This window comes from Apodemus sylvaticus, chromosome 6 (genome assembly GCF_947179515.1).
Source record: "Apodemus sylvaticus chromosome 6, mApoSyl1.1, whole genome shotgun sequence".
In the NCBI taxonomy this organism is placed as follows: Eukaryota; Metazoa; Chordata; class Mammalia; order Rodentia; family Muridae; genus Apodemus; species Apodemus sylvaticus.
Genome location: NC_067477.1, coordinates 132,273,210 through 132,291,004, shown reverse-complemented (window position 1 = coordinate 132,291,004; position 17,795 = coordinate 132,273,210). Strand labels below are relative to the sequence as shown.

Here is a 17,795-nt window from a genome sequence, read left to right as displayed (position 1 = left end):
TGATGGGATTACCAAAGGGAAACGTTTTCTACTGAACTTCTTCCATGGTTTCCTTGGCTATCAGTTCATATCAAGGAAAAATAGTCTAGTACAAATTTGAAAAAGAATATAAAAATGAAACATCCTCTTACCACAGTACAATGGAAACCATGTTATTGGTTAACAGTTTTATATGTTTACTTCACATTTTTCCTTTTTTTTTTTACATAGCTAAGGCTCTATTAAGTATAAAAGTTATAGCTTCCTTTTTTCACTTGGCGGTATGAAAATATTTGCTATTATTATTACTTAAAATTTTATGGCTGCTATGGAAAATGGTATCACACTTCCTTAAAAATTGAAAATAGAATCAGTATATAACCGTGCAGTTCTCTAAGTACAGAGAGAGAAAGAGAGACAGACGGACAGACAGACTGACTTGGATAGTGTTCTACTATGCTCATAGCAGCTTTCTTCCTGGTGACCAAACCACAGAACAGCAGTGTTCATTGTTGACAGTTTAAGTAACATATGCTGTATACATATGGTGACATTAGTCCATCTTTAAAAGACAAGTTCCCATCCTCCCCTAGGATGGAACCCAGGACTTTGCATGTGGTAGGCCAGTGCCCTGCCACAGCTACACCCCAGCCAGCTAGGGAGATCTGGCCTGCCCAGCATGGAGGGGCCTGAGAGAGGGCTGGCAGAGCAGGCCATTCATTGCACAGAGCGTAGACCTGCCATGGCAGGCAGCATGTGACGGGGGAGCCGAGCTGCTCCATGGTTCAGGGTTAGTTAGCTTTACAGAGAGGGGCCGGGCTAGAAAGCGACTTTCTACGTGAGACGTCTAAAACGAGCAAGTACTCCAAACAAAAGCCTCTGTACTGTTATTTCTTCAAGGTTTTTATTAATTTGGGGAATCGTGGGGGGGGGGTGTCTTCCTATCACTATCCATCTCTACAAAAAATAATTTTGCCTTTTTTTTTTAATTAGGAAAAGAATCTTGTGTTGAAAAATGGCCTTAAGCATATCTCTCTCTCTCTTCTCTCTCTCTCTCTCTCTCTCTCTCTCTCTCTCTCTCTCTCTCTGTGTGTGTGTGTGTTTGTGTGTGTGTTTGTGTGTTATGATTGGGTTTGTTTGTTTGTTTTGCTAAGTGTTTGAGATTGGGTCTTACTATATAGTTCTTACTCTCCTAAAACTCACCAAGATGCACCTGCCTCTGCCTCCCAAGTGTGCTGGGATTAAAAGTATGTGCCACTATAACTGACTTCATTGTTCTACTTTTTAATGTCCTAAATAATGTTCTAGTAAAGCATCTGTGTGTGAGCGTGTATGTCTGGAGTCAGTCTGTGATGCATAGGTCTTGTTTTCTAACCGGAGACTGTCTCTTGAGAGAGTGCTGTGTCACAGCCGCCGTACAGTATGAGTCCTCTCCCTCAAACAGTGCATGGAAACCTCCGCCACAAGGCTAAGAGGTTAAAACTTATTTTTTTTTAAACTTATTTTTGGAATTCCTATTTTGTACCAAGCTCTGTATGAAATAATCAGTATACGTGATTCCATGAATTTATCTAAAAACTCGCTTGGTATTAGAAAATTAACTTTCCTGTGGAGACACGCCCTGTGTCTAACATGTTTAGTTTGGCATAAGTTTAGAGATAAAGCCAACAAGTATAGTTATGTTTTCAACTTTTACTTTTAGTGTTTTAACACAGTAACTGACACACTTTAACCTTTTGTTTCTGCTTCCTAAGGCCTTTCCCCTGGGCTTTCCACGGGTGCCTAGGGTGTACTGCATGCTCTGGCGGAGGTGCCCGCTACCAAATAGCACCGTATTCAGGTGCTCTTGGCCAGCTGTGTGCTTTATTCTCTCTGTATGTGCTGGCTTGCACATTCGCTGCTTTCTCCTCCTCCTGAAGGATGGGGTGGGGTAGTTTTACTTTTATTTTGAGACAGTCTTGCTCTTTGGCCTAGGCCAGCCTCAGGCACACACCCTGTTATCTAGCCACAGGCCTCCCACTGCTGGGATGACACTGGTACACGACTACTCTGGTCATCGCTCTTAACAGAGCATGCTGTGCAGACATCACTGCTGTCCTCACTCGGCCACTTCTCCCATGGGGCCCCACAGGAGACTGTGACTCCTGGTCTTGGCACTAACAAATGCGAGGTTGGCTGGTAGTACGTTTTCATTCCAAGCAATAGTTCCTGATGCTCAGGCTAGAATGCTAGAATCACTGGAGAAGATTTAAAACCCAGCGGTGTCAACTCCCACCCTGAAAAACTCTGATTTAGAATGAATGCCTTTACCTTCCCAAGTCCACGGAAGCCTGGGACCCTCATGTGTCATTGTCCAGAAGGTCACGTCACATTTTCATCTTTTAAGATGTGGCTAAAGTAGAATAAACTGTACTTGGGTCACTTCATTTGTCAGCCTTTTCTGGGCTAGGACAGACTATATTAAGCACTGCAACTATTTCTTAAAACCACAGTTTCAGTGTAAAGAGGGTAACAGAACAGTTTTTCAGGCAGACTCCTGGACTTGGGATTTTAAATATGGAAAACTCCATAAAATCGATATAACCTCACTCCTCCGCCCTATGCATGTAGAGAGCTGTAGCCCTCAGAGGTCAGGAGAATCCATTCATTCACACAGCTGACCAGGAGTGGACCCCACTGAAAACTACTAACATTTGTTGAGGACTCAGCTGCCAAGTCCTTGTCAAGCTCTTTCCCTGGACCTTACTGCCTCCATCTGTCCAAACACTGTCATGTTGGGGACTTAGGACTTATTGTCTAGAATAGAGCTTCTCAGAAAGATAGGATGATCAGAAGTCACCAGTGAGAATGAAGATAGGATCTGAGGACCTAAATACTTGGCCAGCTCCAGGTGAGACCCGTTGTTGAGCCTGAGGCATAGTTTATGAACTTAGCAAAGGCTAAGACTTAGCCGCTGTAATTCCAGAACCCAATTAGAAATGTTCTGACTATGCTCGTAGCCTCATTCTCCCTTGCTAGGCAGAAGCAGACGCAAGACTACCAAAGGTATCAGGCCTGCATGCTCTCCCAGCATCAGGACTGCGTGGGACCAGGACACTAGCGAAAGGTCATGCAGCCATCCCTGTGGCCTCGGGGCTGTGGGAGGACCAGTGCTTTGTTGGCATGCAGGTGGATATTTGTCACTTTATAAAATAACAGTCTGATAGTCTGATGAGGAAATAGGCTCTTGAGAATGTGAGAATAGGTCTCAAGGTTAGTAAGAAAGCAGCCTTGAAAATGTGTGTGGGGGGGTGGTTTTGGAGGATTGTTTCAGTAAAATGGTGTTGATGAAGGGAGTGGGTATGGGAGAGCTTGTCTTTGCTAAAGAGCTACCCTAGGAGCCAGCTCTAGTACTTGGTCCCTTGAGCCAGCTCTGACTTGAAGACTCTGAACTGTACCGTTGATCCACTTCCTACTCAGCTTCCTTTGAATGCTCCTCCTGCCCATGTGTGCTTCTTTACTAGTCCTCAGTAAGGTGGGTGCTTCCCCTGAGAGCCTTTGGGTTAAGAATATGGGTGAAATGTGCTTATAGAGACAAGGCTGGGGCTTGCGTGTGTGTGGCAGTCCCTGGTCTTCCCCAGGGGTCTGTGGCCAGCTACAGAATCTGCTCTAGAAAGAATTCCGTTTACTTCACCACAGCTGAAGACAGCATTTCTTTTCTAACCACCAGATTTAGTCACCTAAGAGACTACACTGCAGAAAGACTGGGGCTTGGGTCTGATTCTGCTTCCCCAGAGCACCCAGCCCCTCCCCAGTCTCCAGTGTTCTGGACTGCTCCCCTCCACAGGAACCAGCTCCCTCTTTTGCAGTGACCTGAGAAAGTGTGGCATCAACCCTCAGCTGCCCTGTGGTGCTGTCCCACCTTCTTGCCGCTGGCAAGAGTCCAGCGCAGAGGGGCTGTCGCAGTCGGGTGGTTATGGGGCGTTGTACTGCTGTCATTTGTGGTCCCTGCTGAGACTTGAAGGCACACGCGTCTCAACAAGGCTGTTAGTCACGGAGCCACCTGGCAGTGGCTCTGCTTTCGTATGTAGGGTAGACTGGCTTGTTGCTGTCCTTTCCTTCTTTCTCTTCTCTTCCCCCCCTCTCCTTTCTCTTCTGTCCCTCCCTTCTTTTGTCTAACAGGTCTCCCTAGCAGTCCCTCTTCTCAACACCTGAAGGACAGACAGCGTGAGTGGGCATGTGACCACAGCTTTATTCTCAGTCTGAGACCTATGGGGAGAGCAGACTACCATGGGACTCTTCAGTCCTCTAACCCAGCCTACTTGACGGCACCATCAACCGGGTGAAGAATTGGGTGATGGGAGAGATGGAGTTGGTATACTTTCAGACCCAAACTTCTTCCCTTTCAGATAGCTCAGGAATGTTTAAGGCCATGACACCTTGAGAAGAGATCCTCTTTGTATCTTTAAGACAACAGAAGTCAGTGGGAGGAGAGGTCCTTGGTCCTGTGAAGGCTCAATAGATGCCCAACCATGGGGAAAATCAAGGGGGGGTTCATGGGTGGAGGAGCATATTCTTGGAGGCAGGGGGTGGAAGGACAGGTTGTGGGTTTTCGAGGAGGGGAGAAAGGGGGAAGAGTATAACATTTGAAATGTAAATGAAGAATATATTCAATAAAAAACAAAGTGTCAACTTAAAAAAAAAGATAACAGAAGTATGAAGTTACATTTCAACCCATGAAATGGTGCAAAACATCTCCTTCATTACATACTACTTTTGCAAATGCACCAAGGAGCGAGCTGTGTAAGAAGTGGAGTTGGAAGGCTTTCCTGCTGACAGCGGGGCTTGTGCCATCTAGTCAGGGCAAAGCAGTCAGACACGATGAGAACATGTAACTGAGCCATGAACCCCAGGCCCGGGACCAGAGCCTCACACTGCAGCAGACAGTGGAAGACAGTCCCTTCACACAGCTGTGTACCAGGCATTCAGCCCCCAGCTGCTGATGTTGATGCTTTTTAAATACCGAGATCTGCAACCCCACCCTGGAGTTAGTAATCAGCTTGTTTGAAGGCACAGAAATAAATATCTTCCTCTACTCAGTGCAGTTGATCTTGGGAGAATGGGGGTGAAATGATGCTGTTAGACGGTTTGCACAATATTGTCATGGTCTGACTTGCATTTTCATAACACTATGTAGAACCCTAGTACAGTATATTTTTTCCTTTTAACGTGTATCAAGTTCTGTCTCTTAGATAAACCAGCATCTTCCTCGAGCCATTTCCAGTGAATTAAAACCAATCCCAATTCACAGACAATAGAGAACAATGCAGTACCATGCTGGAGAATATAAAATGAATGATACTTTTAGGGCACAGTGGCATGGCCTTATAATTCCAACACTCAGAAGGGTGGGGTAGGAGGATTGCTGCCAGTTCAAGGCTAGCCTAGGCTGCATAGGGAAACCCTATCTCAAAAGCCAAAATATAAATATAAGATGGAAGATATTGTCCCTGTTTCAGAAGCCATGTGGGGATGCTAGAGAGATGGCCCAGTGGTGTAAGACCTTACACTTGCTATTCTTGCAGAGTACTTGGGTTTGGTTTCCAGCAACTGCCTGGCAACTAACAATTATCTGTAACTCCAGTCCCAGGAGATCTGGTGCCTTCTTCTGGCGTAATAGGCAGCAGGTATTCACATGGTATGCAGACATACATACAGGTAAATACCCATATATAGAAAATTTTAAAATCTCTTAAAATAAACAAGTCTGACCAAAACAGGAACAGATTAACCATAAGCAAATAAGAGTTTAAAAAAGGCTGAAATGTGCTCTAGAGCTGAGATGGGAGAAATAAACACTAGCGTGTGAGTTAAGGTGTCAAGGAAGTGTTCCAGGAGGAAAGAGACCTTCTTTACAGGCTGGGGGAGATATAATTGTTCCATAAGGCTAATGTTGTCTGATTGCAGAATGAGAGAAGTTATATGGATACAGACCAGCCTTTGTTGATTAACAACATCCACTCCTCATGCACCAAGGAGCCTTAGTACAGAGCTCGGCATTGTGGTGAGCACTCTAAGCATATGGACTAGAGCCTCGGTAGGGCCTCCATTGCCATGGTCTAGTTATAATGCAGTCCAGTGTCATGAATCAGTTAACCAATAGTGGAGCTCAGATAGCAGTGAAGGTAGTAAGTACAACAGTACAGACGAAAAGGTTTTCTAGGGGAGCTGGATGTTTGAGATTAGCTTTAAAACAGGAGTATGGTTTGAAATGTCAGAAGTGGTAGGAAAGAACCTGCCAAGAGGGCGCATCTGGATACTGGATGCTGGAGCACACATCATGAGCAGTGGCCTGATAGAACCAGAAGAGATGTTATGCACGACTGGGTAAGAGACCATACGAGATGGCCCTTAAAAGAACTGGTGTTAAAAGACGCTAGTGAGAGGCAGCTGCCTAGACACTTGAAATTCAAAATTCAGAAGTTCTCAAGCAGCAATTTGCCACCTGGGTCACTAGTAATGGAAAGAGTGTAGCTTTTATCTATGTTTTTGTTAAGAGGAGTATAGAACCATAGAGTTTATACTTGGATAGAGAATATAAAGATTATCTTATTTGGTGAAATTCTTTCCTCAAAAACAAGCTTTTATGGAACCTCGAGATGCTGAAGCTAACATAGTAGAGAAGGTAAATGCAGTTCAAGCTGGCAGAGCCTGGAGACTTCCCATATGACTTCCCTCCTATTGGAAGCACAGAGTGGACTAAAGAAGTATCCTGACTCCGAATTTCAAAACAGTGATCTAAAAAATGTGCAGAAGAGATGATTGGCAAGGGAGTGGGAAGCCATTGTAACAGACATGCAGTCCCCAGAAGATGGCTCCAGTTAGGGGTGAAAGTAACAAACTCGGATTTGCCTTGTGCCCTGTCTCTGCTGCCTGATGATCCTTGTAGAACATCTGCAAGCCTACACTGTGCCCAGGCCTCTTGCAGAAGCTGCCCTCCTATAGAGGACCCAGCTCTAGACTTTGCCATCAAAGGTTGCTGTTCTAGACCTCTTCCTGAAAGTCCCTCTCCAGCAGGCTGCTGCCTCTTCTCTGCCAAGCGGAGTGTAGATGCTGGTGTGTAAGTTATTTCTCCTGATCGCCTTCTGTCGTGCAGTAGTGATCTTTTAGAGGTAGCACCTCTGGAGTCAGTAACGCTGATGCAGACTTTATGGCAATGTGCCCCTTCCTTGCCTCAGAACTGAGCTGATTAGGCCTGGTACCCAAATGCGCTGTATGGCCAGGGTTTAGCCCTCTTCCAGAAAGACTTGTAGGGAAGGCGCTGGTCTAAGCATGGATGAGGGAGCAGTCTGGAAGAGGCTCTCACTGCCTCTCTGCCCTCCACTCTCCTTGCCTCAGCTCCCTGTGGTACCTAGGCCTCAACAGTGATCACAGTGGCCTGCAAGACTCTGGAAACACCTTCCCGTCTAGGCTCAGAGACTCCTTACTCTTTGAGCATGAAGAGCCCTCAGTAGCCCACAGCCTGTGTTCTGGGAGGGCCTACTTCTTGAGGCAGTTTAACGGGAAGCCTCAGGACTGGGGAGCACATACTATAGTAAAATCAGGGGAAACACTGCCCTGAAGCCCACTAGTGTGGCCTGTACCATCCAGAGGCTCCATTTTTATCTTCAGAGAAAACTCTAAAGTTAGGATAAGTATACGTGGTGTCTCAAACCTTTAATCCCAGCACTTGGGAGACAGAGGTAGGGAGATCTCTCTGAGTTTGAGGCTAACCTAGTCTACAGAATAAGTTTCAGGCCATCCAGAACTCATCTCAAAAAAAAGATAAGACAGAAAAAGAAATAATAAAAATTAGGGTAAAAATGGAGAAGGCTAGAAAACATAGTAATAACAGCTTTGCCGTGCGAGAGAGCCAAGCACATGAGGCAGGGGTCTGTGGTCCAGTAGCTTAGGCTATGTTAGCATTGTCAGGCATGCTGGACAGTCCAGCACTAGCGTGTGTCGGTGCACACAAGCATGCCTGTAGGCTTGACTGTCTGTCTTCAGGAGTTGTGTTTGGAACATAAATACAATGTGTTTGTCTGAAAAACCTTGACTATTCTTGGCTTTGCCCTGATTTAGGGGAGGTCACTTGAGCTCTATAAACAGTGTTGTTGATTCTGAAAAATGGAAAAATAATGTCTATGTTTCTTAGTAAAAAGATAAAATTAAAGAAAAACATTTTTAAGATAACCTTTTCATAAAATGTGGTATACTGTTATTCTTTTGTTCTTATTGCTGAAACTGAGGTCCAAGCCTATACCTTGCCAGCTTCACATGACCATGGTTTGTCAGACATGCTATAAGAAATTCTTCCCATGATATATCCAGACTTGTCATTCAGCGTCCAGAAGCTGCCATTTCCTTGCTTATTTATCCTTGTCTGCTGCTGGAAAGTGAGCTGGAAGAATAAAGAGGCTCTGTTAGCATCCTATAGCATAATCAATGCTAGGTAGTCTCCACAACCAAACTACAAAGAGGGTTTTCTTAGATACTACTTCTCTCCCATAATTCCCAGCTCATAGCTTATTAAGTTATTAACCAGCAATTTCTCTGGCAGCATATTAAACTTTACTTTTAAACAAGTCACAGAGGGAGGGAAACATGCATCTCTCATAAAACAGTTTCCCAGGCTTTGAACAAATCCCAAAACCCACACAAGGTCTCTTTTTCATCATTCTCTGCACACAGCTTGAATAGTAGTACATTAATAAGAAAAAGATGCTTAATAGAAGGATGGAAAAACAAAAAAGTCTCTGGTAGTACAGGAGCTCCCTAAGGACCCTGTGAACAGACCAGGTGAGCCCTCGTGCTCCAATAGGGGAGGTCATGGCTGAGATTGCAGGGTCCCCTTGTGTGTGGTGGAAAGGAAGCAGAGCAGGCTGTGTTTTCAGAGCTGCCTTGAGGAGGGAGCCCCAGTGCCTTCCACAGACTGTGGTGGGCCGTATGGTACACCTCTCCAGGACCCTCAGCTCTCCTGAAGCCTCTCCCCTTGGAGAAAGGCTGTTCCCCCAGGGGGAGCCATGGAGGGATATTTACTGGACCTTTATTACTTTTCCAGACACTTCCAACTTAGGGTCTTTTCTTCAAATTCCCTGAAGGCTGGTCCATACCTGAACAGGGCACTGGGGAAAGGCTTCATTTTAAGAGCCCAAGAAAGAGGTCTACTTTGGCAGTGTCTCCATTTGGGGTATTTGTGAGAGCAGTACAGGCTTAGCTGCAGGAACCACTCACCCACCAGCATCAGCCCTTATGAGGACAAGGTAATCTCAGGACCGGGTAACCTGCCAACCCCACATTTGCTGCCAGCTGGCTTGCCTACAGATCTGAATCCTAGCTGGTACTGTGGAGGGAAATAGCTTGTTTAAAATTACATATTCTGCAATTCATGACCATTTGGCATGTAGCTTAAACAAATTTCCATTTGTTTCTCCAAGAATGCCATATGCTGATTAGTTGCCCAGGCTGTGGTAAAAATGGAAATCAGAATGGGAGCAGGAGCTTCTCTCTATTTAATTTACACTTTTACATTTACATGGCTTAATGTGGTCTGCATCAAAGGAAGACCTCCTACATCCTAGCCCAGCAGCGCTGTAAGCAAACACAAACTCAGTGGACAGCCTCCACAACCGTGCTGAGCTGCTGGGATTGCTAAGAGGGACAGCTGGGAAACCCAGGGACTGTCAGCAGAATGTTGGCCAGCACAACAGCTCCTCTGTGGCTGATCAGGAAAGGACTCCCTAGAGGACAAGCCTAGAGAAGAATTTTAAATAAAGGACCCAGCACAGCAGGCAAGGGTCAAGAGCCCAGTCATAACAGGGTGTGCAGACATTGTATATAAATGGTACCTTCTCAGCCATCCCCTGGCCTCCTTGCTCCCGCTCCTGCTCTCTCTGCTTTCCTTCTTCCCTGATCTGATGGCCCTCGTAGCTCTTCCTGCTGCCCCGCCCCATGACCACAGCCCCTGTGTGGGCCTGCTGAAGGCCAGGGCTGCTTCTCCTTACATTCAGCCAGAAGCCCCTACTTGCTGGCTTCTTTAGTCTACAGTTTGAAGTACCCAGAGCAGGATGAGCCCTTGCTGAGACTCAGGATCCCATCCTCAGACATGTCAGCTGTGACTGATGTATGTCTGGCACCTCGTCCTTTTTCCTCCCACCAATCCAGTCTTTCCATGGCTCCCGCCCCTCCTCCTTCATGACATTCGTTTTCATTGCTTTTTGTTTTATCCTCCCTTACAAAAACCATATACTCTGTAAGGTTATCCTCTTTTCCCCTTCCCTTCCCCTGTTCAGTAGCCCTTAGCCTTGGGTTCACCCAGGGCGTGGGCAGTAAGTAGTTCCTTGGGAAGTCCAGATCAAGTTTCCTGACTTAAATGCCAACACCATGAACTTGAAGCAGAACTGTTGTTTCCAGCCCTCTCTGAACATAGCCATGGATTCTTGTGGAAGAGTTTGCTGTTACATATACAAAGTGGATTATGTCTTTGAGAGAGCCCCTGTGAGTTCACAGTATTGAGGATGTGTAAGTCTTCCAGTGTGATTTGAGCTGAAGGGATGGTCCACAGAAAGTTCATCCCTTTAGGCTTCGGAGCTCCTTACAGTGGATCAGCTCTAAGCCCTGACCTTTGTTCGTCCTTCCCGCAGCACTCCCTTCCGTTCTCTTTATCTCCCAACTCTGCATTCTCAGTGCTGGGACCCAAGTTTTCAGGTGTACCACTTCCTCTGCTGGGGTCAGTGTCAGCCTGCTGCCCAGACTCCTCACCAGCTCGATTTCCTCTCCTAACAGCCTTCACTGTAGTCTGCCGGTCCCTCTTTCATGCCTCCATCCTACGAGAGGCTATATGTTTCTCCCCCTAAACTAACAGATTTCAAGTATTTGTTTTGTTTTAAATAGACAGGAAATACCATAACAGCCCCCCCCAAGAAAAAAACCCTTTTACAGGTGACCGATCGATATGTGTGCATCTATATATACACAGATACACTAGACACACCCTGACTTGACTAAATATGACTTGAAATTATGAATAAAAGCTAATAATTTGTACACTCACCTCTTAAACCCTGCAGCAGATTCTGGGAGGCAGACCAGGAGGACGGTAACAAGCTCAAGGCCAGCCTAGTCTATATAGTAAGTTCCACGCCAGGCAGAGTTATACAGCAAGACCCTGTCAAAGATACACACACCCTCTAAGCTTGGTGGCATACACCTTTAATTCCAGCACTTGGGAAACAGAGGCAGGAGGATCTCTGTGAGTTCAAGACTGGCCTGGTCTACATAGTTAGTTGTAGGACAGCCAGGGCTACACAGAGAAACCCTGTCTCGAAAACAAACAAACAAAAATCCCCCCCACACCCCCCCTAGGGAATCTCATTCAGTTTTCTGAAAATTCAGCAGGTTTGCTTTCAGGAATGTTAGCTTTCAGCAAACTCATAAACTTACTGATACCTCCACTCAGTACAATGGAAGGTATATCTTTACCTAGAAAAAGATTTTAGAAGTTAGGGAAAATATTCAGTTATTTTACTTAAAATTGTTGCATTTCATTAATCATATCTTATTTAAAGATATGCAAGATTAATCATTTTATGCAAAAACTTTTTGGAAACCCTGTAACAAAGGTACTGAAACGACTAGAATCCCCTTGGAGTTTACTATCCCCTCTCTCTCCCAACCTCTTTGTGTCCTGTCTCCATCCTGTCTCTTTCACTAGCCACAATCTGCCAGTTTACTTCATAACTGATGAAGTAGTCCATATATACTGCGGTTTGAAAAACACTATTCAGGATTCTAAGGTCCTTGAGGGCAGTGACCGTCATCTTCATCTTTCCAGACCCTGGCCCTCTTCCTGGCTCCTAGTAACTTCTCAGGAGATGTTTTCTGAATGAATAGGCCTCAGTTAAAACAGATCACCAGCTTCTGGGATTCCGGAAGGGCCAAAAGAGGTAAATCATTTATCACAGGCTTCCCAAGAGCTCCTGCCATCCTCTAAACACTGGGCCATTGTGGAAATGTCCCGCCTTCTGTCGCCAGGCCCCAGCTTCCAGGACAGAGGACAGAAGGTGTAATGGAGTTCAGAAATTTCCCAAGGCAAAGACATACTCACCAGGTTCTCTGGTGGGTATTTGTAAAAAGACAAGTGAGTTTTAGAAAGACTGGTGGGAGAAACACACGGTTCTGCAAAGAGCTTTCATTCCATGTCCTGGGTAAGCTTCGTCCTCCCGCACCTCCAAACTACTACTCTGCTCCTTTAGCCCGGCTGTCAGACTCGACAAGTTCTGACTTTTTTCAAACACTATAAATCTTCATTAGACTTATGCCCATGCCAGGATTTTTTCATTTGGATGAAAAAAAAAATCCCCAGCTCCCCCCCACCCCCAAACCGTGTGGCTTGTCTCCTGTCCAGCTGGTTTGCTGCTCCTTGGGGTTTTATTCCCCTCATCAAAGAGGCTTGACAGACCAAGAACAAACCTCTGGCTCACCCTGAACTCACATAGACTGTGTCCAAGTCAGAGTGAGTGAGAAAGAAAAAAATTATTTTCCTGACTGAGAAGCCAGGTCAGAGAAAACCCAACTCTCTGAGTCTACAGGGCCTGTTCTGTGGCTGTTCTGGAGGGTGGAGCCATGAACGGTAGGCTTCAGCTTCAGAGAATCACTCTCTGCCATCCTCGGAGCCAGCATGGACTATGTTGTGACCATGTCTCTGTTCATGGGGTCTGAAGTGGCAGTGTGTTAAGGAACCTCCATAATTTTGATTACAACAAGCTGGCCCAGAGCCTCTCTGTTACGGAGAAGCCGATCTGTCTCTGCAGTGTCCCAGGACCCCAGCACATTTGGCAGCCATGGATGCCTAGGACATATGGCAGGAGTTCTGTTCATTTAGGAGTGTTTGAAAGGGTGTTAGCTGTGCATGCAGCACTTGGGAAGCCCAGGCAGCCTGAGCTGAACCTTGACTTAAAAAAAAATCAGCAGGCTTTACAGTGGCATGCATCTAGCTATATTCTCTGTATTTGGGGGGTAGAAGCAGGTGAATCAGGAGTTCAAAGATATAAGAAGTTCAAGGCCAGCCTGGGCTATATGACACCTTATCAACAATAGTAGTAGTAGTAGTAGTAGTAGTAGTAGTAGTAGTAGTAGTAGTAGAAGAAGAAGAAGAAGACATTAACTAAAAATCTCATTGTAAAAACCTATTGTTCACTGAGTTTTAAAAGCAAACCAGTGTACCACAAGCTTGTCCAGAAAACACTGAGGCAAGGGACTGTGACTGCAATGCCACATAGCTTGTGGGAGCCAGCAATAACTTAGGACATTAAGGTCACCCATGTGAAGCAATGCATTTGCTTTCCCATTCATGCCAGGTTCTTTATGATCCAACAGATTCCCTTCCACATGTGTTGTCATATCTCATAGTGCCCTCTGGTCAACTTGTCCATCTGAATTCTTCCCATCTTCCCCTGCTCACACTTTTTAATGAGGACTGGGACTGTAGCTCAGTGATGGGGCATTTGCCTCTCATGCTTGACATCCTAGGTTCAATCCTCAGTACTGCCCCAAAACACAAGACAAACTAAAACAACAGAGTGTACTGATGTTCTTATAGACTGTTGCCGTTTCTCCCATCAACTCTTTATTCCTTGGGTCTTATCTCGGGGCCGCTGTTGTCTCTGTGTAACTAGGCAGACTTCTTTCTGTCTCAGCTCCCCAGACCTAGCACACAACTCCTGGGCCATTTGCTCAGCCCTGGGGTTCAGGGAGCTTTCTGGCCAAGGCCAGCTGCCTGTTTTCCGACTTTGTTCCCTGGGTAGTCTTTTGGCAGGATGGCCCCAGATGTTAAACACTGATGTGATGTAGAAGGAAGAATAACAGGGAATTGTGACTGAGAAAGTAGAGGGAAACGGGATAAAGGCAAGCTGGGAAAGACTGGGAAAGACAGACATGGGTCTGGGGTGGGACTTGGTTACTTGGTAGAGGGCTCGCCTCCCAAGTGTAAGGATCTGAACTCAGATCCTAGAACCCATGTAAAAGCCATACATGGCAGGGCATGCAAGTCCCAGTGCTGTGGAAATAGAGACAGGAGGATCCCCATGACTTGCTGGCCAGATGGCCTAGCCCAGGTTCAGTGAGTACCCAGTCCCAAAACACGTTAGAGAGCCAAAGGGATGGCTCAGGGGGTAAAGATTACTGCAGGAGCCTGGTGACCAGTGTTTAATTCCAAGAACCCATGGGGATGGGGGGTGGGGAACAAACAAACAAAAAAACCCATAAAATCTCTACAGAGTTGTCCTCTGACCTCGCCGTATGTACTCAGCATGTGTGCACAGCACACACACACATAGTATACAATAATTTTTTTTTTAATTTTTATGAATGAAAATAAGGGCAACTGTAGAGCTGGCTGAGGGGGAAAGGCATTGCTGCCAAGGCTGACGACCTGGAACCCAGGTGGTAGAAGGAGAGAGACAGATTATCTCTGATCACCCCCATATCACATACATGCAGTACTTATGAATCAAAAATGAAAGCATAGAAGTAGTTGAGAAAGATGCCTGGAAACCGCCTTTTTTGCACATACAGGTAGATTACGGGTGTACACCCCACACATGGTGACGGTGCTTTTCCATGTTAAGAGTGTGCTGGCTGAAGGTCGGGAGTCAGGGAGCAGACTGTGGGAACTGCACATGCACAGCGATGACAAGGTCAGGGTCAGACTCCTGCCACAGCACTGTGTCGTCCTGAGTCCTGAGTCAGAAGTAGAAGACAGGGTTATATCCTCCTGAGATGTCTGTACCTGCCAGGCCTTGGATGCCATTTCCAGTTCACCGTTACACCTTAATGCCCCAGTGACTCTCAGGGAAGGCAGTAAGGTCAGTGCTGTTACAGAGCAACAGTCTGCTCAGATCATAGATAGCAAGTGGCAAAGGCTGTGGATCAGAGCCGCATGATCCCACTGTGCCTCCTGAGTGCACAGCTATCAGGTCCTTGCACACCACATCTGGGCCTATGTAGTCTCAGATTGAACTGGGACTCAGAGCCAGGGCTCCTCAAGCACTGTTCTAAGAAGAAAGTTCCAAGGTTTAAATGAGCCAGTCATTGAAAAAAGAAAACCATCTCATCTATTAGGAGGACCCCAGCTCCAGTGTATGTTGATCTGTTGGTGTTCAATGACTTTTCAGTTGGTAGGTAACTGACTTCATAACCAGTGACTGCCATCACCCCATTTTCTCCAGCTAAGAGAATACTGCATCTTCATAACGCCTTCTCCCTGTTTTCAAGTCAGTGGGATATACATTGCTTGGTCCTCACACTGACTGGTGATTTGAGTAAGAATGGCTCCCATAGGCTCTTATATTTGAATACCTAGTCATTTGAAAATGATTAGAACTATTAGGAGACAAGGCTTTGTTGAAGTAGGTGTGACCTTGTTAGAGAAAGTGTGTCACTGGAGGTGTGTGCTTTGAGGTTTTTAAAGGCCACACAGGGACTGATCAGGATGTAAAGGTCTCATATACTATGCCTGAGTGCTTCCATGGTCCCTTCAATGACCATTATGGACTAATCCTCAGAAACTGTGAGCAAGCCTCCGATTAAATTCTTTCTTCATGGGCTGGAGAGATGGTTCAGCAGTTAGGAGCACTGACTGCTTTTTCAGAGGTCCTGAGTTCAGTTCCCAGCAACCACATGGTGGCTCACAACCATCTGTAAAGAAATCCCATGTCCTCCTCTAGTATGTCTGAAGACAGCTACAGCAACAGTGTACTCACATACATAAAATAAAAATAAATCTTAAAAAAAAAAATACTTCTTTTATAAGAGTTGCCTTGGTCATGGTATCTCCTCAGAGCAATGGAAGGAACAGTGACTAAGACACAGACTGAGCCTCTGTCACAAGCTCGTGGACTCATTGTTACAGATTGCTGATTTCTTCCTACCCACAATAATCTATCATTTTTTAGTATACTATAGCTGCCTGATTACATGTATAGTAGAAAACATCTGTTTTTCTCTTTCCCAAGGCCCAGGCAGTTTACTCTCTATTCTTTACTTTTCTAGGCAAAATCCATGCTTGGTGACCAGAGCTGTATATATCGATATCCTCTTCCTGCTGACTAACTGCCTGGACAGGCCTGAGGAAGGCAAGCAGACAGGTATGACTGGAAACTCTACCATGGGATATTGCAGGTAGCGTTTTGGGCAGTGCCGCAGCACACTCACCCACAGCTAAGTGTGTGAGACTAACCAGTAGAATCTCTGGGGCTTCCTAGAAGTCTCAAGGAAATCTGCCCTTGTTTGCTTGGAATTTTACCATCAAATATGTTCTATCAGATATGTCACCCAGAGAAGAACGTGAACTCAACTCAGATACCCTCTGTATTCTCAAGACTTTGGCCTTCGCTATTCTGTGCTTTTCTTTGAAAATGTCATCATTTCCTGTAATGGTGCATCTTGTTCCATCCTAGAGAGAGAGCTGAACTGGCTCATTTATTGGTGGATATCTGAGTCCCTGTTCTCAATCCACTCTTCACCAGTTCATGTAAGGGTTCCTCCCTCAGGCTCTGACTTCATACATGTCTGTAGGCCTTGTGTGTATCTGGTTATAGATGCACATATAATTGTTCTATATGATTCACAAAGTAAATTAAAGAGAGAAGGGTCCCCAAATAAAAATAATTTGATATGTTCATATAAGAGGCCTCGGGAAGTGCAATACAAGCCCAGGCCACAGACTGAAATGGAGTTCCACCCATCCAAACTGGAATGCAGGATGAGCCTGCAGCTGGCTAAAGCCTCTCCTGATTGGTTGGGCCTGTGTAAGGAGCTATGCATCTGAAGGCAGGCTCAGTGCAAGCAGGCCAGGCCTCCGCTCACTGCATTTAGCGTCAATCGTCCAGGCTGTCAAAGTCCAGCTCTGTCTATATGGAGATCTGTTACCAATTTAAAGTATTTTGTGGGAAGGCATTGAAATGACTCACCCAGATTAATGTGTATTATTAGCCCACAAAGCCCCTGTGGCCATGCAGAGGTAATCAGAACACATAATCCTCTCCGCATACAGTAGCATAAGATCATGTTGCTTTATGGGAAACATATCCTGGTTTAGCCAGGCATTGTGTCCCATACCTGTAATCTCAGCACTGGAGACGTAGAGACAGGAAGATCAGGAGTTCAAGGCTATCTTCAGTTACTCATTGAGTTCTAAGCCAGCCTAGGTTACATCCTGTCTCCAAAAAGCTAACATTCTAACTTGTACCTTTCATCTGAACATAGTTATGAATATTGTCTTACCTATATTCTTTAGACTATCCACATCTGTATAATAAAATATAGGTCGTTTTAGCTGTAAAGAACCTCTGTGTGGCATCTACTTTAGTTTACTATTGAGTTAACTGGGGTCCAGAAATTATAGAAAGAACAAAAATCAGATGCTAACAAACGAACTGTTCTAGACTTTTATCTTCCTTATCTTCTCCCCACATCCCATACCCGCAGATGTGTCTGACGGGGCTGCTCACTAACCTCTTCACCAGGACACCGGCAGAGTTGTGTTTGACTGAGATTGTTGGTCCGTGGGTTCTATTCTTATGGAACCCTGTTCCTAAACTCAAGCCACTGTAAAGTGCTTTGTAGGGGCCAAGGACATGTGGAACCACCCTACACAGATGTGTTTAGTCTGGTACAAAAGGGCCAGTCCTTGGGTCCTGTGATGTACCTTTGCTTCCCAGCTGCTTTCTCATCCTTTGTTTATGAACGCCATGAAGATGGATCTGGGGCCTTTTTAATCATTCTATCCTCCCAAGTTA

At 45.6% G+C, this 17,795-nt stretch overlaps 1 protein-coding gene across 2 annotated transcripts in view; it reads left to right on the top strand.

Annotated features, from left to right (window-relative positions):
• Thada (THADA armadillo repeat containing) overlaps positions 1–17,795 on the top strand; it is a 295,912-nt gene that overhangs the window by 214,159 nt on the left and 63,958 nt on the right. For both annotated transcript variants that reach the window (XM_052186487.1, XM_052186488.1), the window contains one exon: positions 16,048–16,142. In XM_052186487.1, coding sequence (XP_052042447.1) covers positions 16,048–16,142 — 95 coding nt within the window. The remainder of the gene's footprint in view (positions 1–16,047; positions 16,143–17,795) is intronic.